Source organism: Aethalodelphis obliquidens, unplaced genomic scaffold, assembly GCF_003676395.1.
Source record: "Aethalodelphis obliquidens isolate GAN/ISIS:26980383/991018 unplaced genomic scaffold, ASM367639v1 scaffold48, whole genome shotgun sequence".
NCBI lineage: Eukaryota > Metazoa > Chordata > Mammalia > Artiodactyla > Delphinidae > Aethalodelphis > Aethalodelphis obliquidens.
The window spans coordinates 2790609-2813314 of NW_020837992.1; the positions used below are offsets into that span (position 1 = coordinate 2790609).

A 22706-nucleotide genomic window follows, 5' to 3' on the forward strand; every position below is an offset into this window, starting at 1 on the left:
GAGCTCCAGCCCGGCTTCAGAGGAAGACTCATCGTTTGGGGAGTCAATGCCTGGCCACCGAACAGACCACTTGTAAAGCAATAGCCAGAATTGTCAAGGGGGCTGAAGCAGAAGAAGGAAGAGGAGGCGATGGGAGATCTTGTTTCCTTGCTAAGCAGCAGGCAGTGATACCCGAAGCCCCTTCCCAGGCTACTTTCAAAGGCTCCCAGTTCTAGTGGTGTGTTTGTGGGCAGAGGGGTTGGCAGTGTCTGATCATACTAAACCTCCTAACCCGGCTCCCCCCCCTCCATTCCCCCATTTCCTTGGTGGCACCTTTCCCCACCCCGCACACTTCTCCCTCCCTCCCCACCAGCCTCCACATTGAGTAGTTCATCAAATCCCATTGCTATTTCCTTCTGGTGTCTCTCTCAGGTCTTATCTCACACCTGGACTACTGCATTAGCCTTCTGACCGATTCCCCAGCCCACACCCCCTGCTCAGAAAACCTCAGCTTCCTCATTTCCAGGAGGATCAAGCCCAGACTCCTTATTTTGGCGTGTTCGTCCTTACAGCACCTGGCCTTGTTTTGGTGGGCTCAGTAGATTTGTAGGTTGGGTCTGCCCACTCCATCCAAGCTGTCCACTCAGCATCCCCTGAGCAAGCTTCCTCGGTTTCCCCTCAGGGGCTCTGTCCACTCTTTCCTCCTTACCTGAGATGTCCTGACTCATTCTGCCTTTTTAGCCCTGCCCCTCCTTAAGACCTGCTAGGTTCCTCCTCCTCCCCTCTCCTCCCTCTCTTCCTTCTCCCTGCCTACCTGTTCCTCTTCTATGAAGACTTTCCTGACCACCCTGGCCTGGGATCTCTTTCTCCTTGAATCTCCTTTATTGGGACCTGTCCAGCCTGTGCACCACCGTTGGCTTCCAGGGAAGGGAGGCAGGAAAGGGGGTGACGGTGTTGGAAATTCTTCTGAGAGCACAGATGAATTTGGATGACGCAGGACTGTTTCTGCCCCTGTGGGCAGGCTTTATACAAATGGGGTGAGATGCTACGGGAGTTCCCTCTTACACAGGCTGACAGAGGAGAGAAGATCCCTTGCTTTACTGGAATGCAAAATCTGCCCCTTTTCCCATACGCTCCTCATCTTATTCCAGAAATAGGGTGTTGAAGGGGAGAAGGCTCTGGGAGCTTTCCTAATCCTGAGTGTGCACTATGTACAAAAATGAGAGCCCAGCAGCCCGTCAGCCTCAGAAAGCTTGGCCCAGAGGGAACCTGAGGTCTAGGCAAGTCCAGCTCTCTCATTTTGTGGATGAGGAAACTGAGTCTCGGAGGCGGGATGGGAACTGAACCAGGCCTTTGACTCCAACTCAAGTGCTCCTGTTGGAAGGGGCCCAGACCTTCCAGAGACAACCCTGATCCTGCCCTCTGGCATCCCCGAGTGGCATCAGACAACCCTGGTGACCTTCCATCCCAGCCAGTGATACAGGACCTTCGCGAGGGCTCTGCTGGGGGTTCTGACTCCTCTCCTTGGCTTTCCCAGGATAGGGACAGACAGAGTGGCAAATCTGCAACCACGCAAGCTGCCCCGGCTCCTGGTGAGGAGGTACCCTCATCATACTTACTCATTCCAAGAATAGGGGTTGAGGCAGGGTGGGGCTTAGGCGGGGAGGTTACTTCATCCCCAGCCAGTCCTTCAGGTCTAGGAGGAGAGGGGGATGGGAGGGAGAGGCGGAAAAGGGTGAGCTGGCAACGAGGTGGGGGCACCGCCTCTCCCAGATGCTCCCCGCGTTCTCAGAGAGTTCAGGGGCTCCCGGGGACCCCCAGAGAGGGCTCCTACAGTGCAAGGTTAGGGGTGGGAAGGTGAGAGAGGGGGCAATAAAGGGAGAGAGGTATAGGGAACGTGAAGACTTGATCCCTAGTTAAACAAACACACGGCCTTTGCCAAATGATGTCAGCATGGCTGGAAGAAGTCGAGGGCTCTATTGCCATAGGTGTGTATCACCGGCTCTGGCCTCCGTCAAATGGTGTCAGCCCCTCCACTGCTTCCCATCCCCCACCGGATCAGGGAGAAACAGCAGGGCCATGTGACAATATTGAGGAACAAAGGGTGCCCCCGCCCCTCCCCCACTGTGGAGGTAAGGAGGGCGGGTCCCCGGCTGCTGGAGAGACCTAGAGGGGGGCCCGTGAGGCTCAGGGGAAGTAGAAGGTGAGAAGGGAAGAGGAGAGGTGGGTGCATGGACAATTCCCCAGGCTTGGCAGGGGAATGGGGTCACATCTGGGGCAAGGGGGATCTGGAAGTCTTGCAGAGCTAAGGAGCTGGGGGTGGGAACAAAGGGGAAATGGACTCTGTGGGGAGGGCACAGACCAGAGCAGGCCCCCCTCTTGGGCTTCATCAAAATCTTAATTCCCCCACAGTGAACTCATTCAATAGAAAGCCCACTGGAATCTCCTCCAAGTCATATTTCTGACTAGGTCTGTCACATTGCCCATGAGAATACAGTGGGCAGAGATGGGCTTGGGCACAGTGCCCAAGTTAATGCATAGAAAGTCTTGGAATGGTGCCTGGCCACAGTACGTGAGCAACAAATTCAGACTGTTATTATTACTCCAATTATTCTGGAGGGATCTCTTCCTTGTTCCTCTGCAACCCCAGGCAAGTCACTCTGACTTTCTTGGCCTTCCTTTTCCCATCTGCTTCTACATGCCGCCCGCCCTGCCTTCCCCATGCCCTTGTTCCTTCAAAATTTCCCGGGACTGGGAAAAAAAATCTTTGTAGAAGAGGCAGGACATCTGGGGAGCAGGGAGACGAGGAACCCGTCTGTGGGGTTTCAGTAGGTCTGGAGGTGATCCTGTCATTGTGGCCCAGGTTGGCTTCCTCCTCAGCCTTGCCGGGTGAGTGAGTGTGTGTGTGTGTGTGTGTGTGTGTGTGTGTGTGTGTGAGATTGGGGGGTGTTCTTTGATGTGCACATGTGCCAGGCACGGGAGCAACCCCAGCTCGGCCAATGCAGCTCAGGCTTCTTATCACTGGTCCCTACCTGGGCGATCGCTGTGTTCTGGGCAGAGGAAAGGTCACTTTCAGGTTTCCCCTTTGCTCTAGCTGCTGGTTCCTCCCCGCCTCATCCAGGGTGGGAACCAGAGGGAAAGGGCCACCTCTGAGTGACAGCGTGGGTGGGATGAGAGCTGGAGATAGGAGAGGAGAGCTGGGGTCTCAGCTGGTGACCACATCCCTGGCAGGAAGGAGTGAGGGTATAGAGGCCTGTGAGTTTCCAAGGCATTTTATCACTACTCTTTTTATTTCTACTGTCCCCATGTTTCTTGGGAAAAGTTCCCACCCCCTCTTCATCCCAGCCTAATCCAGTAATGTGAAGGGGAGCACAAGATGTCCCTGTGCTGCCTTCCTGCTCTCTGGCTGTTCTAGGGACTGGTATCCCCTGTAGGGGAGAGAGTCACTGCTACCTGCCCAAATCCCCACTCTTTATCTCTAAGCCTGCTCACCCCTTCCTCTCTGCTTTCCCTGCTGGGGGTGGCTGCTGGGCTGAGGAAATAAGCTCCAGCAGAAAGGCATTTTCCAGCAGTGAGACCTGACCAAGGTCATGGGTCCCCGAAATGGACATTTAAGGTTAGATGCCTAGAGGTCTGTAAGGAGACTAGGGTGAGTCTCACTTGGAAGTAGGCCAGTGTACAAGGACCCCAGTAATGGGCCCGCTGCTCTGGTTCAAGGAATGAAGAGCTTGCTCAGTGCTGAGCTGGTCCCTCGTTCCCTCAGGGAGCTCACTGGAATCAGATTTGGGTTGTCTGATTCAGTTCGGCACACGCTCACTAAGTGCCTGGTATGTGCCCATCCCTGGGAAGACTCTGGACATCAAGAGATAAAAAAAGGAGTCTACCTCTACCCCCAGGCTTTATACAGTTGAGCATTCCGGACAGTCGACCAGGCTCTGGGAGGTGCCCGGGAAGCCCATCCTGGTGGTGAAGGAGCCATGTGCGCTGGTCTCGGTGCTGCCCAAGGAGGGTCCTGCCAGGTTCTGAACGCCAGGGCCAAGGGAGGGCTGGGGAGGGCCGTGGGGCTCTGGGAGAGGGGTGTCCGTGTGAGTGAAGCCATCGGGGGGATAGCCCCCCTCTTGGTCTGCCTGACTTGGGGTGCTGTGCCACCCTGAGGGGCACGGCCTTAAAGCTGGTCTTCCTCCCGGTGCTCAGACCCAGTGGAGTCAAGTGTCATGGCGGCGGGGGGTGGTGGTGGTGGTGGTGGGTTGTGCTAGAATGATAGAAGATTTGCTTGGCCTAGCCTGGGGAGCCCGTGGGCTGATTTTGAGGAGTGGGGGCACTGCCTGAGGGTGATTTGGGGCCCCTCAAAGCTGCAGGATGAGGAGTTAGGAGGCTGGGAGCCAGTGGAGCTGGTCCCACCCCTCCTGAGTTGAAGCAGGCACCTGGGAGTCGGGTCCCTGGGTCCTGCTCCTGCCTGCCTGACGGAGCCAGTCCCTTGCTCACCCTCTCCTAATCCTCACTTTCCCCTCCTTCCACCTCCTCCAACCTCTCAGGACTCATGGAGACACTGGGGACACACGCAGCCCATGCAGGGGCCTCGAGCTGGTGGAGAAGCGAACGAGTGCAAGAGGACGTCTGGGGGGCAGAAGGAGGGGGTAGACAGCCACACAGAGCAGGCCGGTGAGCCAAGCATTAAGAGCTTTTGGCTTCCAAGACTTGAAAAGAAAGGGAGAGGTGCAGCCAGCAGCTTCAAAGGCTGGCGCCCCGAGGAAGTTCCAATATTTTTGTTGTTTCCTCTGCAAAGGAAAGAAGCCCTTGCAAAGGAGCTGGCTGTTTCTCCTCACCCCATTTGGGGGTCCAGCAGACCTCCTCCACCGGACCTTCCATCCCACAAGCTCCCTTCGGCCCCCTGCCCTGCAGCTGAGGTCCTGACATGGGAGTGAGGACCCAATGGGCTTCTCTGAGGTGAAGGGCTGGGGGCTGCTCTCAGACCCAGGGGGCCCAGAGCCTCCTTCCCACTTGTGCCCAGGTTGGCAAACAGCCACCGCCATGATCGGCTGGTTCCTGTCATCCCTCCTCTCACTGCCCCCGGTGCCCGCCCTCTTCCAGGGATGACCCCCAGCCCAGGGGGTGGGCTGGGTGGGGCTTACCAGTGGGTGAGCAGAGCCGGCTGGGCAGGGCTGCAGGTGTGTCTGGGGAGCGGGCAGCCGAAAGGTGTTCCAGAGGTGTGCGAAAGGGCTCTGCTCAAATAATCCAGGGAGGCGTTTATAAATAACTTTACCTCAGGGCCACAGGGTGAGCCCCGGCTTCCGATTGGCTCAGAGGGGAAGTGGTTTTGAACACTACACCATAGCTAAGCCTGAGGAGATAGGAAAAGGAGATAAGGGAAGAAAGGTCCCAAATGAACAGCCCTTTTTTTGTTTTACCTGAGGAGCAGGGCTGTTTGATGGGAGCTTGGCACTTCCTAAATCCACCCTGAAGACAATAGGTCACATTCAGCGGGGCCCCCGGCCTCACAGGCTCCCCCAAGGCGGCCAGCCGAGGCTGAGCAGGGGACAAGGCAGACCCCTCTCCGAGCTTGCGTCCTGTTGCTTATGGGGCTGGGGTCAAGCCAAATAGCTTCTTGGACAATGGGACCCATTGAGGCCCCCAGGGAGGTGGGGTCCTGGGGCTGCTTGCTTTGAACGTTGGAGAGAGGGGGGTGTTGAAGGGGGACAGTAGACCTCTGAACACCCCTGAGGAAGGCCACAAGCCATGTTTTGGAAGGCCTTGAGGGTCCTTGAGAGGTTTGGGGCAGTGGTGGAGACCTGGTTCCCAGCTCTGTCCTCAGCCTTAGGTCACTTGTAAGCTCTGTGCCTTGATCTATCCAGCAGTGCAATGGGGAAAGTATTCCTTGCCCTCCTAACTTCCCAGGTAGGGTGCAAGGGGTGCATGGGGGTTTGGGATATGGTAAAGGCGCTCAAGAAACTGGACTTACAACAATGATATGTAAGGCGACCTGAAGGCTAGCAAATCTCTAATTCATAGGCCTCTGTCATTTCCATGAATGAATGTCCACCTCGGTTGTGGTTCTGCTCAGGCTGCTGCCTGCCTTCTGGGTTAGAGCTGCCCACCCACCCCGTGCTCACTGAGCATGGTGGGAGAACCTCAGAAAGGGCAGACAGCTGGGTTGGGGCAGTTTCTTGACATATTTCCTGAGAAGGGGAGTCCCCAGCTGGTGCCAGGAGCCCCTTCCTTCATGCATCTGGGGCTGCACTGCCTTAGCCTGAACTGTCCTCCCACCTCTCCAGAAGACAACAGAGGCTCTGAGGTGGGCTGGAATCAGTACAGGGGGCTTCAGTAAGGCACCCTGGAAGTTAAGGAGAAAGTCCCGCTGAGAAATGAGCTAGCTTCAGCACATTATAGGGACTCAATAAATATTTGTTGAATGAATAAAAGAATGAATTGTCTGCAAGCCCAGCCCAAGGGAGAGTCTGTAGATGCATTGCTTGTGGGGACTAAGGAAACACCCAAGGTCACTCAGAGTTGTCAGGGTGTACCTAGGGGCCTGAACATGACTGAAGAAAGCTGGAAGGCAAGCCACCCAAGCATGTCCTGCCACCTGCTGAGGGCAGGTGGACACTTCCTCCAGCAGCCCTTCCCCAGGCCCCTGCGCTGGCTTAGCTGCCATGTGCCCATGGCTCCCTCTGCTTCACCATGGTAATAGTACACTGATCACAATGGATGGAAGTTATGCGTTCAATTGTCAGTCTTTCTCCAAAGACTGTGAACTCCATGAGGAGGGCAGGGAAGCGCCTGTTTCGTTCACTTCCGTATGCTTACCACATAGCCGAGTGCCTGGCACTTAGTAGAAGCTCAATATAGATTCGTGGAATGGATGAATGACTGTGTGATGGAATCTTCAAACAAAGTAGAACCAGAGGGCCAGAATTTGCCCATTCATCTCCAGCACTGTCCAGTGGCATGGGTAGCGTGACCTGTTCTAAACTATGAGTGGACAAGTTATCAGATTCCCCCTATAGCCAGGTGACAGCGGTCACCAAGATCAAACAACTAAGATCCCTTGCTTGGATACCATGCCTGCCAGGGAAACCTTTTGGTTGTACTTTGGTTCCTTCAGTGCAGAGAATGCACTGCCCAATTACTGGAGCATCTGGGGATGCCTGCAGGTACATTTCTCTCTTTTAAATGACCCATGAACATTCTGGTCTACTGATTGGTCTAATGTGAGTTTTGTTCATGTGAATCAGTCTCCCCTGAGTCTGATTGACAATGTTTTGATAATGACACTGGGTTTTCACACAGGTTATCTGGGTTAATTCTCATAGCAACCATGTGATGTAGGCATGTTACTCTCATTTTTCAGAGGAGGAAACAGGTTGACTAAAGTGAAATAACTCACCCAAGGTCACAAAGACCTGGATGGAAGAGGCAGGAATCTAATTTGGATATTATGGCTTCAAATCCTATGCTTAGTCCATATTATCACTTTAATCTTTGAACCTACAAAGCGAAGGCTGGCAGTCACCTTATAAAACTCCACCTTTTAGACACTTTCAGCCTCCCCATCAGGTATATCTCCCAAGGTAACTTGGATGAAGATGGCAGAGGCCTCCAGAATATGTTCTGGGGCTGGGAACTTGTTCACTGTCCTCCCTAATCCTTCTCCAACTGTCTCAGCGAAGTTCTGGGCAGGTAGATCTTGTATAATAGAGACAGAAAGCATAGATGAGCCACGAGGGTTCTCTGAAGTCACCAAGGGAGATGGGCAGGGGCCTCAGAGTCTGGGGACAGTCATGGGAGGGAAGCCCAGGAAGGAGGAAGCCAGACCAGAGGCTGGAGAAGCAGAGGACAGGAGGGAGAGAGGCTGATGACTCAAAAGGGTATCTTGGATAGAATTAAACTATGGGACACAGTTAGGGCTGGTGGAGGGAAAACAAAGCTATGGAGAGATAGACAGACAGATGGCAGAAATGACAACACAGAGAAGAAGAGGCAGACTCAGAAACCAAGAGCAAAGGGCAAAGAGCACATCAACATCCTAGCAGCTCACAGTCTTGGTTTTTGTTAAATCATTGCCTGTTTTTCATGGTGAAGGCATTTAAGCATCAACCCTATACCTTTCTCTGGAGCGTATAGATTCTCCTTTGGTAACAACCTACTCCAGCCTCACCCCTAGAGTTGAAAACTGTATTTGTTCATCCATTCATTCATTCACTTAAAAACCACTATCCAGTGCCAGGATGCTGCCCTGGGGATACTGAGATCAGTAAGGCCCATCCCCTGCCCTGAGAAGATCCCACTCTGGGGGGAAGACAGGGAGGTGAAGAGACCATTGTCACATGGGAACACAGAGTGCCATGGCCATGCAGAGGAGAGGCTGAGGAGATGGGGTGAGGTTGGGAAAGGCTTTCCCCAGGAGGGGACATAGCAGGGCCTATCACGTCCAGAGCCTGAGACCTGAGTTCTAAACTCCACGTGGCCACTCCCAGGAAGAAGTGGGATAGGGACTGTCCTGGAAGCACTATTTTTATAGGGAGAGTCCCATCTTGTCCCCAAGAGTCTGACTCCCAACTCCATTCCAGGTTCTCTCTTTAAAGCCCATCCCTGAGTTCCCGTCTGACCAGAGCTCCAGCCCTATTCTTCAACACATCTTAGAGCGCGCGCGTGTACAAACACACATACACTCATACCAAACAGATTTTGGGGATTTACTGAGTTACGCAGATAAAGCCAAAGTATTGATAAAGTTCCCTCCTGACACATGTCACCTTTGAGCTGGTCCAGTTAAGGAACAGCTAGTTTTCAGATTATCAAACTGAGGCTAGACCCCAAGAAGGAGATGAATCCTGCCACATCTGGCCTTATCTGCACCTGCTGGCTTCTTGCACCTGTGCCCTGCATGGGGCCTGGGCCAAGGGTGTGGGCAGGATCATGTTTTGGGCAGAGCAGCCCAGTGGCTTAAGCAAACACCTCAAGGCTGGAGACAGAAAGATCTTCAGCACCTTGGCCTGCAGTGGCAGGATCTGACCTGGCCCTGTGGCTGCCAGTTTCCTGAGTGCACGGGATCTGGCAGGTCTGCAGAGATACCCAAGCAGAAGCCAGTTCTCACCTCTCTTCCCAGGGAAGCCAGGGGCTCAGTGCCCCAGCGATGAGCATCTTAGACCGGTCAGGAGACAGGGGAGGTGAGGTGAGTGGCAGTGACGCCAACCTGTGTTTGGTCTTTTAACTCAGAGAACCTGAGCTCCTGCCATGTGCCTGGCACTGTGCTAGGTACTGGTGACCAAGACCTATGAAAGCCAGTCCTCGGAAGGCCAAGACTCTGAAAAGAGTAGGCAGAGGGAGGCTTCCCAGAATACACATGGTCACAGGGCTGAGGGACAGCATTTTGGAAGGAACCTAAGGGTGGGCTCTGAAGGGTGGAGGGTAAGGACAGGAACTGTCTGGAGAAAGTCAGACCAGAGCTGGCCAAGACCCCCCAGCATCTGAGGCCAGAGGAACGGGAGTGTCGCTGAACCATAGAACTGGGAGAAGAAGAATGGGTCTTAGGGTTCTGAGTCACCTCCCTCATTTTACAGATGAGAGACCTGAGGCCCCAGAGACGGGAGGGACCTGCCCAAGGTCACCCAGAGAGGCAATGTCAGAGCCAAGGCAGGACTCGACCCAGGATCCCAGCCTAGCTCTCCAGCCTGGCCCTGAAGCCCGAACCAAGCTCTCTCTCCACAAAGCGGGTAGATTACTTGGTGACCCCTCCCCCCTTCCTTCTCAGTATTGCTTGGTCACTCTCCGGAGACGCTGGATATCCAGAGTGCTGGCTGCAGAGGGACTGCCCTGCTCGTCGGGCACCAGCCACTTTGTTAAGGGAGAGGTTTGGGGGAAACAGGTCTACAGTGTCGGGCCTGGGAGCCCAGGGGATGAGGCTCCCAGGTGCACTGGTCCTGCAGCCTCCGCACGGAGACGATTCTGCTCAGAACCAGAAATTGGTGGACTGGGTGAAGGTGTTCAAGGCACTTCACGCTGCCCCGGGAATGCTGCAAACGAGGCTGGAGGTGAGGAGGGGGCGAGTTCCAGGCGATTCATGTTGACTGCAATTCTGGCTTCGGGCCCGTAAGCCAAGCACATATTAACCTGGTGTAGGGGCTGCCTCCAAGGGTCGGGTATAGAGGAACTAAACCCCCAATTCTAGGAGAACTGAGATAGCTGGAGAAACATGGAATTGACAATCTTGGTTCCAGGGCTTTGCCCTAGCTCCAGGGTCTAGCTTGGGCAGCAAGAGAATTTGGTCAGAAGATGGAGTTCTGTTGACCTTGGAAAGTTATCGATAAAAATGATGTCTCCCCGTCTCCCCTTTCCTATCCCACATTCTCCAGGAGAGTAAAACTGGAAGGTATCTGGCACTCACCAGCCAGTCCAGTCCTCCCAAATCTTCCTTCCCATCACCCCTGACCACACAGGCCTCTCTTCGCTAAGTGCTGACAGCTGTGCTCCCTGAACCCCAACCAGCCAAAGGTGAGGTGTTCTATGTCTTCTAGGTGTTGTCTCCCTAACAGCTCTTTTAAGTCAGTGACTGTGTCACATGTACTTGAGAAGCATCAGGACATAGTGGGAAGAACAAAGACTTTAGGCTGAGATCCTGACTCTGGGTTTGCTGGTCATGTGATCGCGGGCAAAGTATTAACCTCTCTGAGGCTCAGTTTGTTCATCTGTAAAAGGGGACACATGGCAGAAAGGAAGTGCTTTTGTAAGGCAAGTTCCTTTCCTTCAGGCATGACCGCCCGGCCGTTTGCCCATCTCCATCATCTCTCCACTACCCACTGCTCTCAGCCCTTTGGCCACACCCCAGCCAGGTGACAACCTTTATCACCTTTGCACCATGAATGACCCTTGCTCCCTTGTCTCAAGAGCCAGGAGTGTTGAGCTCCTACTCGCAGGCCTTGCCCTCCCAGTCTCCCAGGGATGCAGCCACGTGGCAGAATAGGTTCGAGAAGGCTCTTCTCCCAGGTTGCTGTAACAGAGCAAAACCATCAGGACATTATCTGTACCTGGACCTTGGAGCTCCCACCCCTATGCCCCTCCTGCCTCTGGGAGGTGCCAAGTGGAGAGTGTGTGAGTGGGAATGTGGGTGTGTGTGTCCGTGATGTGGGTGTTTGTGTCCGTGATGTGGGTGCTGAACAAGAACAGGGATGCTTTCCTGAAAGGGAGTGGGACACCCTTGCTTTTGCTCCCTCCTCATCCCACACGTTCCCTGATGACCCTCTGCCTGTGGTGCTTTGCCTCGCCCTGCTGTAGCTGAGGGAGGGTGGGCTGGGGTGAGTCCCCTCACCCTCTGGGTCCTGGAGCCCTCCTGCCTAAGGAATAAACCAGACTCTCTAGGGCTGAATTGCACTAGGTGTGGGCAGCCCTTGCGAGAACAGAGTCTTGCAGCTGGGACTCCCCTCAGTTCATGTTGGAGAGAAGGGATGGTGGAGGGGAAGGTGTCTACCCTGAGTTTTTCCCCAGGGGCTGTGTTTGGGGGACAAGTCCAGAAAATTATCCCCAAAGTAAGCCTCTTTTGCTGTGTTTTTTTCAACCCTCCAAGGTCAGGGCACCCAGCACCCTGATTCCTCCCTCTCCTTCCCCAGAACCACTCACAACAGGCTCAGGCAGAGGTAGGAGCATGGTCAGGGGTAGGTTTTCAGCCCTAAAGAAAGGGCTTGTCCATTCTGGGTGGGGGATTGGGACCAAGTCAGGGCTTCAGCCTGGGACACATTCGGGGTTTCTCAGCCTGGTCAGTCCTGACCAGCCTGAACCCCATTCTCCCTCTGGGAGTCAGGGGGGTGTGAGACGTTCATGGAGTTCCCTGAGAATGTGGCCCCAGTGTGACGGTGCAGGAGGGGACCAGGGGCCAGCCCGCTGGGACCTCAGCTGGGAGCACTTCTCTGGGTCTCCCAGCTTAACAGGCAGAGGTGGGTATGACGGAGGGTGGCTGAGTGGCTCTGGGGTCCAAGGCTCAAGAAGTACACATTGTCGCCCTGGAGTGCAGGGAACAGGCCACAGCATGAACGGGTTCTGTGGAATCCTCAGGACAACTCAGTTGGCTGGGGCTAGTTCCTGTCAGCCCTCCAGGGCTGCGCTCCGGCCTGGGCTGCTCACAGAGCCTCACTGTTCTCCGGGAGCCTCTTGAGCATTTAGTTTGTTTTGTCCTGCTGGTACATTCGTTGGCTGTGATTCCCACTGAAGACGTCTTCAGGGGCAGGGAGGGCGCCAGGCTTGCGGGCAGGACCTGGACTGCTCCACCGAGAAGGGAGCTCAGAGCAGTGGGGCCTCGTCGGCCTTGGATGTGACCCTTGGGGCTGTTTGCCAAGAGCAGCAGCAAGTCCGCCTGGATGTTCTGACGCCACTGCTGGCCCTGGCAAGGAGGCTGAGAGCAGACTCTGCCACCAGAGTGTCCTGGGATTGGCTCTGGCTCCCTAGGAATAAGCGGTGTGATTATGGGCAAGTTACGGAACCTCTCTGAGCTCAGTTTCCTCATCTTCAGAATGTGAGGAATAACAGCATCTACCTCAGAGTGATATCGGGAAGATTAAGCAAGGTAACGCACGAAGTGCACTTAGCACAGGGTCTGGCAATTTCCAGAGGCCCCCCGCCCCGACCTTGTCCTTTCTCTTATACGCTGTCCCCATGCAGCTTGAAATGTTCTCCCTTCCCTTCTCAGTTCTCCAGGTCTTTCGGCTCAGACCACATCTCCTCCGTGAAGCCGGCCCTGTCTGCTCTGATTGCACTCACACTCCTGTAGTTCTCTCAGGTGATAACCGCAACGAGACACTTGACCACTTGACCAGGTGCTCTTAGGGGTTTGGCTCTGATGGCTCACACGAGCCTACCTTCCTGGAGCGTAGGATTTGGGTGTTTTGCTTCTCTTGTGTCCTTCACAGACCAAAATCTACTAAGCCTATTAAAATGAGTGCTTACCTATTGACTGAGAGCCCATCCTGGGTCCTGCCGCAGGGCACTTATAGAAGAACCATCATTTATTGTGGTTTCAGCCTTGCTCTGTGAAGGTCCCAGGGTTCCAAAGAGGTGCTTCATTTGCAGCCACACCCCACCAGCTGGTGAGCCCATAATACTGTGACTTACCCACATTTTGCCTGCTTGCACCCCCTCCCTCTGACTCAGGGCCTGAATCCCCTCCTGGGTTGCAGTTTCCTGTGGGTAGGCTTGGGAGTCTCCGGGGGTCTCTGGGTGGCTTTTTCTGCTCCAAACTCATCCCTGCTGTCTGTTGCCCCCTCACCATGGAGAGATGGCTCCTCCGGGGAGTTCTGCTCTGCGGCTTCCCGGAGCTCCCGCCTTCGAGGCTCCAATGTCTCAGTGCACGCTGTGTCTGGCAGCCACTCCATGTGTCCCGCAGGAGCATGGGTGGTGGCTTCTCTCCAGTCTGTGTCACGTTGTGTTGGCCCAACCCTGGTGATGCCGTGGTGCAGACTGTTAGCCCTCTACCACCAGAGCCAGCATTCCTGTGAGGCACCCAGCAGCAAGCTGGACTCCATTTCCCAGTCTCCCTCACCCCGTGACTGAGCCCTCGCGGATGCAGCCTAGAATGAGGTGAGTGCCTTCCAGGTCTGGGCCTTAAGGTGCTGGGCGTGTCTTCTCCACGCTCTTTCCTCCACCAGCCATACTGGTGACCTAGCACCTACCATGCATGGTGATAAAGGCCTGGCAAGTGGGGAAGGAACAGACGGAAGGGATCTGAGCTCATGAATGACCTCATGAAGCTGGGGGCTCCAGTAGCCTGCTCACCTTGAGACTGCTGTAGGAGAGAAGAACTCCTATATTCTGCCATCCACTGTGCTGGGGTTCTCTCTCCATTGCACGGCAGTTTAGTCTTTAACGTACACATAGGCCCCAAGTGTGATGAGAACACAGCCCCTTCAGCCTCTGCTTGGAGTCCCGCACCCTGTCTGTGTAAGGGCTGGATTGATCCCCAGGGCTTGGCTCAGAAGAGAGGATGTAGAGGCCCATTTCCTGGGTTCTCCTTCTCTGCCCCAGAGACTTGACCAAAGGAACTCTTCCTCTCCTGTAAATAGAGGACTGGAGGGCCTCTGATTCACCAGCTCATCAGACACACCCAGTCTCTGGATCCCAGTTTGGGGCAGCTGGGACTCCCAGCCCTGTGTTTCACCAACAGCAGAATCTTTTTTTCCCTTTCCCTTTCTCTCTTTCTTGAAAAAAAAAAAAAAATTATTGAATTATAGTTGATTTACAATGCTGTATTAATTTCTGCTATACAGCAAAGTGATTCAGTTTTATTTCCATTATGGTTTATCATAGGATGTTGAATACAGTTCCCTGTGCTGTAACAGTAGGACCTTGTTGTTTACCAATCCTATCTATAATAGTTTGCATTTGCTAATCCTAAACTCCCAATCCTTCCTTCCCCACCCCACCTCCCCCTTGGCAACCATATGTCGGTTCTCTATGTCTCCAACAGCAGAATCTTTATAATTGATATCCCCAGTTAAGGAGAGCCTCCTTGGACGAGGGCTCAGCCCTCCTGCTTGCCTCACCTCTGTCTCCTGCTTAGAATGAGAAGGTAGGGGGAGGGTTGGGAGTCTTTAGGGTCGAGAAAGAACCCTGTGGGTTGGTAGCTTCTAGTCTTGTAGTCTCCCTGGGACTAGCAAGTAGGTGAGAAATGGAGTTGTGTTACTAACTGAGATTAAGAAGAAATGGTGCTCGGGACTTCCCTGGTGGTGCAGTGGTTAAGAACCCGCCTGCCAATGCAGGGGACACGGGTTTGAGCCCTGGTCCAGGAAGATCCCACATGCCACGGAGCCACTAAGCCCATGAGCCACAACTACTGAGCCTGCACTCTAGAGCCTGCGAGCCACAACTACTGAGCCCATGTGCCACAACTACTGAAGCCCACGCGCCTAAAGCCTGTGCTCCGCAACAAGAGAAGCCACGGCAATGAGAAGCTCACAAACTGCAGTGAAGTGTACCCCCGTGTGTGGCACGCAAAGGTAACACATAATGGAGTTCCAATTCAAATCCAAGCAGTCTGTCTTAGAAGTCAGTCCTCTAACTACTTCATAATATTAATTTGCCAATTATATTAGACTACAACATTCACAAGCAAGATAGGTATACACAAATGCCATATTTTGCTTGTTTTCCTTATACTGTAAAATTATTACCATATGAATAATTAGCACCACCCTTTCTAATTTTCCTTCTAGTTTCCTCTAATTTTCTTTCTAATTTGTTCAAAATGAAACAAATAACAAATCAACTTATTTACAAAACAGAAACAGACTCACAGACATAGAAAACAAACTTATGGTTAGCAAAGGGGGAAGGGGAGGGGGAGGGATAAATTAGGAGTATGGGATTAATAGATACACACTGTATAGCACAGGGAACCATGTTCAGTGTCTTGTAATAACCTACGATGGAAAAGAATCTGAAGCTGCACACCTGAAGCACAATATTGTAAGTCAGCTATAGTTAAGTATAAAACAAAATAAAAAAATAAAGTGAGGCGCAGACATCAGGATCCATCTAGGCCAGTACGTCAGTCAGCATCATATCATGAACAAGAGGTCAATATTTGTTGTAGTTATCTTTTTCTTTCGTGATAAGTTTTACACACAACGAAACGCACAGATCTCGTGTGCCAGAGATGAGTTCTGACAAACGCATATACCTGTGCAACTCAAATCCGTATCAAGCTGCAGCACATGGTGATGACTCCAGAAAGTCCCCTCAGGCCCCTTCCTAATAAGTACCACCCCCCCCCCAACCAAAACCAAACAACTCTTCTGATTTCTTTCTACCATAGATTAGTTTGGCCTTTCTGTAACTTTATTCACTAAATGAAATCATACAATAGGTACTCTTGGGAAGGCTTCTTTCCCTTAGCATAATGAGTCCTGCATTCTTTGTGAAACAGTCTGTTTTATACAAAGTCAGACTTTTTTCCTAACCACCAGAAAACAAGTCCCCAAATCTAATCTTCATTACCTGCAGGGACACCGTGTTTACAAAGGCATGATCAACATCTCAGCGCCCATTCTGTGTGTCCTTGAACGGCTAAAGGTGAATAGGGCTGCCCCCCACCCCCACCCCCTCCGGAGACCTGAGCGTGCGGTGGAGGGAGTGCAGGCTTTCTCAACCGCAGCCTCCTCCTGCGGCTGCGAAGGAGCTGCCCTTTGGGGCACATCCACCCCTTACATCTTCCCACCCCAGGCTCTGAGGACTCTGCCTTCTTCTCGTCCTCCCCCTCCTCCCTAACCCACACCAGGAGGATCTGATAACCAGTCATTTACACTAGATAACTGATAGTCCGGTTACACTGTAACTGGACCGCCTTCCACCGAGGTGCTGCCTCTACCGGTATTGACTTGTTCCGACTTTTATCTCCGAATGGGGCCGACAGGCTCCCAGCCCTGTGCCTCTCCGACTTCCACCGAGGCTCCCTAAGGACAGGGAGTCCTGACCGCGTCCCCGCAGGGGCCGATGTGCTCAGTGGGCGCAGCGTCTTTAAATACATGCCAGAGATTTTTAGTCATTCTTAGAATTAATCACGGGTACAGCACGGAAACTCTGATGGGGTACAGACAATGCTGTGATGGGAGAAAGATGCGCGGCGGGGCGCGGGGGCGGATTGATCTGTCGGGTGTCGGTTCCCGTCCTTCCCTGAGGGGAGGTGTGTCACTATCCAGAGCTGACATGTAAAAAATAGTCATACTAAATAAAGGTTTAAACATACTGAGAGACCTAAAGGCAGCTGCCAGAAGACTCAAAATAACAAAAGTTAGGAAAGGGGGGAGGGGGGACCCGAACAGGTTCAGGAGAAGTGTCAGGGAAGCATCGTGTGTTTCCTCAAAAGCTCATGTGAATGAGGCATCCCACTACCCCCTGTGTTGAGGTTTGTTTGTAATATGCGCCGCCCCACCCCGGCCCCCATCCCCGCCTAACACCCTGCAGAATCGCTGAGTAAACACAACGCTCTGGGATCTGCCAGGTTTTCCCCTCGGCTTGCGTTCTCTGACTCCCCGACCCCTACCCCCAGGAGGCCCTGTGGTTGAGACTTGGGCAAAGGCGTTTCAGGCACTGGCGGGAAATGGGAAGTGGGATCCGAGGGACCCAGAAAACCACTCTAAGTCCATTCTCCTGGCCCTGAAGGGAAATTCAAGTTGGCCCTTTTATCAGGACGTTGGTTGTGGGAGAGTGTGCTAAGTGGGCTGGTCCCCTCTCTGCAAACCCCACTCCCATCCCCACCCCCTCCTCATCATAGCCTCTGCTTCTGGTGGGGGGGGCTGAATGAGCTGTGGGAAATTTCTTTCTGAAACAAGTCCGGGTTCATCTCAGCATCAGGAGGTCACCAGGAAGGGACACAGAACTCCCTCCTCCCTCCAGTCCTTCCCTCTCAGACCTGGGCTCCCTTCCCCCTTCTGCCCTAACCCAGTGGTTCTTTCCCCCAGCCTCCACTCTCACTTCAACCACAGTTAAGTCTGTCCAACTTGGCTGTACTTTAGAACCACCCGGAGGGTTCAGAAAATAAATGTACAGATTCTTAGGCCTTGTTCCTAGATATTCAGAGTCCCTGTGTCTGGGGGGACATGGTCATGAGTATTTTGTAAACTACACAGCTAGGTAAGGGAAACCCCGCCTTACCCCTAATCCGCCTTTCTTCCCTCAATAGCCTCCCAAATATGTGTTTTGTCTCCTGGCACAAGTGATGTGATTTTGATCGGTAATGGATGATTTTTCACATCATCACTTTTAAAATCAAATATTCTCTGAAACACCCCTCTGTCTCCTGTGCTGCTTCCACCCTGATACTGAAACTTGTCATCTCTGTCATCAGCGGTGTCATTGAAGAAGACATGTCCCTGTCTCCTGGAGCTGATCCTCATCTACTGAGGCTCTGAAGGCAGACCTCCCCTCAGGGGAGAGGGAGCAGTTCCACCCAGTTCTAACCAAAAGGGAAGTGATCATACTGGGGACTGGCTCTGAACCAAGCTCCTCCTCTGAACAGCTGACCTCTCTCATTCTTTTCTTGGGAGACTCTTCACAGTCCCCACTGGGAGGGGGGCATGGGTAAGGCACACCAACCCGTACCCCCCTGATCTGTCCCCAGGCATCCTCCCCCTTCTGAGCTCTTTAAGCAGGGGAACCAATAATACCAATTTGGTCTGAGATCTCTGCAGAGAAAATATGCACCACCAACAAACCTGCGTTAAGTTGCTGAGATCTAACCTGAGCCTAATCTTCCCAGGCATTTGTAGTAGGGGGGAAGAAAAAGGAGAAGCTATAGGAAGAGGATGAGCAGTACCTAAGCCTAAAATAAAATTCCAAACACCAGTGAAGGAGAGGTTATTCCGGATTGGAGACATTGTTGCAGCCCCTTCCTACAGACCCTGCTGAATGGATGAAGGAACTGTAAGTGTATGTGTGTGTTTGAATGATATACCTGAGTTACAGCTTGCAAGTTATTTCCTCCTTCTCTGGCAAAGGACAAATAGAGAAAGAGCCTACTAATACTGAGGGTGTTAAAAAAAATGATGTCTATAGAAAATTCCTTTGAAAGGTCAGTAAGATCAAAAATATTTTTTTGTTGTAAATGACCTTGTTTAAAGAGCTTCAGGTATTTTGTCCTTCACTGGTCTAGCCCAGTTCCAGGCTGGGGAGTGAGCTAGTGAAACAGAGATGGGGCCAAGAGAAACACCCCGATTAGGAGCCTAGAACCCCTCATGCTACCAGTGGAATCACCTCTCCGCCTGAGCTCAGCACGGCTCCCAGCCTAAAGGAAGGTGGGAGCTTTAGCTGAGGGGCACCAGAACCCCAGGGATCTGCTTGCTCCCTGGAGCTCTAGGTGGAATACATCAGCTCCAGCTGCCCTGAGCCTTCTCAGGAAAGGACTCACCCAGTTACTGAGCACTCCAGGTACTGCCTGCGGGCTAGAGTCAGACCCGCTGCTGTTCCAGGCCCTGGGGACTTTTGACAGCTCCCTGTACTTTCTCCTCCAATTTTACACTCCCCAAACACAGTGCTTTTTCAGATCTATCATACACAAAACATTCTTTCTTTGTGTGTTATTTTTTTCTGCTTATGAAAGTAATTCCTGCTCACTGTAAAAATTTCAAACAAAATGGTAATGTGCAAATAAGAAAGCAAAAGCCTCCGTAATCTAATTTTCTGAGATAACCAGCCTTAGCAGTTGAGGATACACCCTTCCAGATCTTTCTCTAAGTGTACACAAACAGCTTACACATGCCATGCTATTTGTTTCCCCACACCTTTGCTCATGCTGTCTGCACCCTCTTCCTGGAATGCCCTTTCTTTTCCCTTGCCAGGCTTACCTTTACACACACTTCTGAATTCAGCCCACTTTCTCCATCTGTCATCCCCCAGCCTGGACCAAGTGTCCCTCCCTGGGCTCCTAGAGCCCCTGCACAGCCTTATCAGAGCACCTACCACAGTGAATGGTCAAGTCCTTATTTATGTATCTGTCTCCCTCACTAGAATATAGGTTAATGGCCAAGAGGTGAGGACCGGGGAGGACCTCAGCCCCACCAGGAGCTCTGCTGACTGTCCTAGTCACTTGAGCATCCTCAGTGCCAGCACACTGCCTGGCACGTGCATGGCATTCAGTAGGTGTTTGTTGAATGAGCAAGTGAATGAATAAGTAGGTTCTGGGTCACAGCAGCTGTCCCTGCTATGGGACTTTTATGTACAGGTGGAGGACTACAGAGAGAGGCAACCACCCAAGAACAGAAGATCTCCATGTTGCCTGGTTCCAAGAGCTACCACTCATTAACTTACAGGGGCTTTGTAACTTTGGGGACGGTCTCCTCAGGATATTGTGAAGGTAAGACTTTATGGAGTGAGGTTTCCTCCCACCTCCTATAATGGCCACTCTCCCACTCCTACTTAGGAGGCAAAGCGCCCTTTTCCCTTAAGCCCAATGAAACAAAAGCGTTCAGGTCTCTAATACAGCTTGCCATGATGGGCTCCAAGGACAGAGCTCCAGATGTGTCAGTTGTGTGACCTTAGGCAGGTACCATAACTGCTCTGAGCCTCCTTCCACAACAGTAAAATTAGAATGCTACTGATTATACCTACCTCACAGGTTAGAGGAGACTAAATAAAAGACAAATGTTAGAGTGCTTTGTACATTTCACAGCTCTTTAGCCTCTCTCCCTCCCAGTGGAGTTCCCAGTGAGACCAGAGTGCTAGGCAATCGGGACTTTTAGCTCTGTCCCTGTCTCCTGAGGTGACCTTGGGCCGGACACTCCTTGTTTCCTCAACTGTAAAGTGGAGGTGGGAGGGGCTGTGGGACCTGCTGGCTCCTAAGACTCCTTCCAGCTCTAACGTTCTGTGTGCTCTGAAAAGTGAAGTAAAGTAAAATGCCCCAGGTCCTCATAGCCGGTCCATCTGGCTGTAAGCACAAAGGTCTCTGCCAGCGGCCAGCACTACCAGGGAGGGTCTCTTTCTTTCTCCAAAACCCCCAAATAGGAATTGTGAACACTGATTGGCAGGCCACCAACTGGAATGCCCCCAACCCTGAATTTCTGTGCTGGGCCACCCACCATGAGATCACCTGATACTATAAACTCCTCAGCTAGTTTCCAGGTCCCTAGAGAGGGATGGATTTGGGGATGGTTTGTGTGATGTGTCTTTTATTACATTTGACTTCTTTGGAATCTGATCATTTAAGCTGGGATCAAACAGGCAAGTCGTAGAGTTTGCACCTGGGGAGCATGGGGTCTAGGTGGGGAGAGGAGACTGACAGGTGACCCTGATTTGGGGAGCAATAGAAGAACTCCTTGCAGGCTAGAGTTTGCAGGCTTTGGGAGATGCTTAGGGTTTGGGTGTGTACAGGGAAGGTGTGAGGGTATCTGAGGAAGAGTGACGAGGCTGGGCCAGCTGAGGCTGAACAGGGGACGTCTAGTCAACAGAACGTGCATTTGACTGACCAAGCACTCATTTGATCCTCACGGGCACTCTGGAGGGGGGGATTATTAGTCCCACTTTACAGATGAAGAAACTGGGGCTCAGAAATGCCGGGAGGCTGCCCCAGCTCGCACCGCTAGTTAGCGGGCCAGGCCTCCCAACGCTAAATCCACCAGGCTGCCCAGAAGGCAGCTCCCCTTGGGTGCGGTGGGTTTGCACAGAGACTGACAGAATCAAGGGTGGATCGGGACTGTGGGACTGTGGTGAGGGTCCTGAGACCAATGGGGTGAAAGGGCGATGGTGGGGCGTTTGCTGCTCATCTGTGGGCTGGCGACCTGGAGGGGCAGTCAGGAAGCTCAGGAGCCTTGAGCTGGGCTGTCAGTTTCAGGGATCAGAATGACTCCAAAAGACAGAGAGGCAGAGACTGGAGGGATAACTGGACAGCCTTACAGGTCACCAAGGGGCCACTCGCTCCCCTTGCCCCATCCTCCCCCATCACCCAGCAACCAGACTTCATCAACTAGGCAGCCAGTCTCTGCCCCGTCATTGCCCTGGGATGGAGGAAAACCTCTGTTGCTGCAGAAGCTGCACAGCATTTCTTCTCCTCTGGGGGCTTTCCTGCTCCTCTCTCCTCTGGCTTCCTGATGCTCTGGGACCTGAGTTGGGGGCTGGTGCGAGAGGGTTTCTGTTTCCCAAGGTGGCCAGCTCCAAGATCCTGCTTCTATTTGGCCCCCAGCTCGCCATCTGCCTCTTGCCTGGCATGGGCAGCAAGACTAGGTCTCTGCCTCCTTGTAGGAGCTGTCCACCTCTCATTCGACCCTTTGGTCTCCTGGGGAGATGGTCCATGAGCAGTATTCCTGGACCGTCAGCATCTGGGGGGCTTCCTAAAACGAAGCTGGTTGGGCGTCACCCTAGATCCTTGGAATCAGAATTTTTGAGGATGGGGCTTGGGAATCTGCATTCGAACAGGCTCCCTTGGGGGAGTTCTTAGGAATGGTAAAGGGAGAGAGCCGAGAGCCAGGGCATGCGATCATCACACTGTACCCTGCCAGGGAGGGACTCATCTCCCGGGATGCCGGGAAGGAGTCTGGGTTGGTGGCAGTTAGATAAGACCGGTTGAATGAGCAGAGTTTCAGAAACCCAGGCAGGGAGGCAATCCCCTGGCTGGAGGCCCTTGAAGCGGAAAATTGCTCTCACCTCCAGGTCCGTCCCCCCCGCACCCCAGGCTTCTTCACACAAGAGCTCTCTCCCTGGCAGAGCCAGCCAGGAACACTCAGGTTTGGGTCCAAGGAGGAAATTTGAGGAAGGCCTTGGAGATGGGCCAAGAGGAGAGCCAAGGAAGTGATGAAAGATATTTTTAGGATTACTTATTCCAGAGAAGGCCGAGGGGGCACCTTATCACCATCCAAGAACTTAGAGAGGCTTATTTATTAGACTCTTGACCCAGCAATCAGAGATTAAACGGCAGCTGAAAGGACTGAGGTGAGATGAGAGGAAGGGACCTGTGAGGTCCTGACACGGGTCCAGGAAGAGGCTGTGGAAGCTTCTATCCCAGTGTTTTTTGAGGACAGTTCATTCAGTCATTCCTCAGGTGTGTTTTGTTGTCTGCTGTATGCCTGGTACTTGCTTAGCATAGGGGGAAGCCACGAGCAAGGACTTGTCCCCCTGAGCTGGAGGTCGAGTGGAGAGTCCCTTCTGTTTGGAAAGCCTTTCTCCTTGTGGAGCGAGCTTGCCCAGGGCAGACTCCTGGGTGGCGGTGCCCCATTCCCCGCCAACTACCCCCGTGCTCCTGCAGGGAAACATCTAGAGAG

The 22706-nt window shown here is 53.0% G+C and overlaps 2 protein-coding genes across 7 annotated transcripts in view; both read right to left on the reverse strand.

Annotated features, from left to right (window-relative positions):
* Positions 1 to 5202, reverse strand: part of SLC26A9 (solute carrier family 26 member 9) — a 28297-nt gene extending 23095 nt beyond the window's left edge. The window contains exons 1-2 of one of the 6 annotated variants that reach the window (XM_027082784.1): positions 5112 to 5130; positions 1599 to 1675 (exon numbers count right to left, since the gene is read on the reverse strand). The gene's annotated coding sequence lies outside the window, so the exon portion shown is untranslated. Of the gene's footprint in view, positions 1 to 1598; positions 1966 to 5111 lie in introns of those variants that run through there. The other 5 variants (XM_027082786.1, XM_027082783.1, XM_027082790.1 and 2 more) reach the window with 5 other exon arrangements.
* A 15-nt stretch (positions 5203 to 5217) lies between these two features.
* Positions 5218 to 22706, reverse strand: part of RAB7B (RAB7B, member RAS oncogene family) — a 58780-nt gene continuing 41291 nt past the window's right edge. The window contains exon 7 of the mRNA XM_027082800.1: positions 5218 to 5320. Within this exon, the coding sequence (XP_026938601.1) occupies positions 5315 to 5320 (6 nt within the window). The 3' untranslated portion in view covers positions 5218 to 5314. The remainder of the gene's footprint in view (positions 5321 to 22706) is intronic.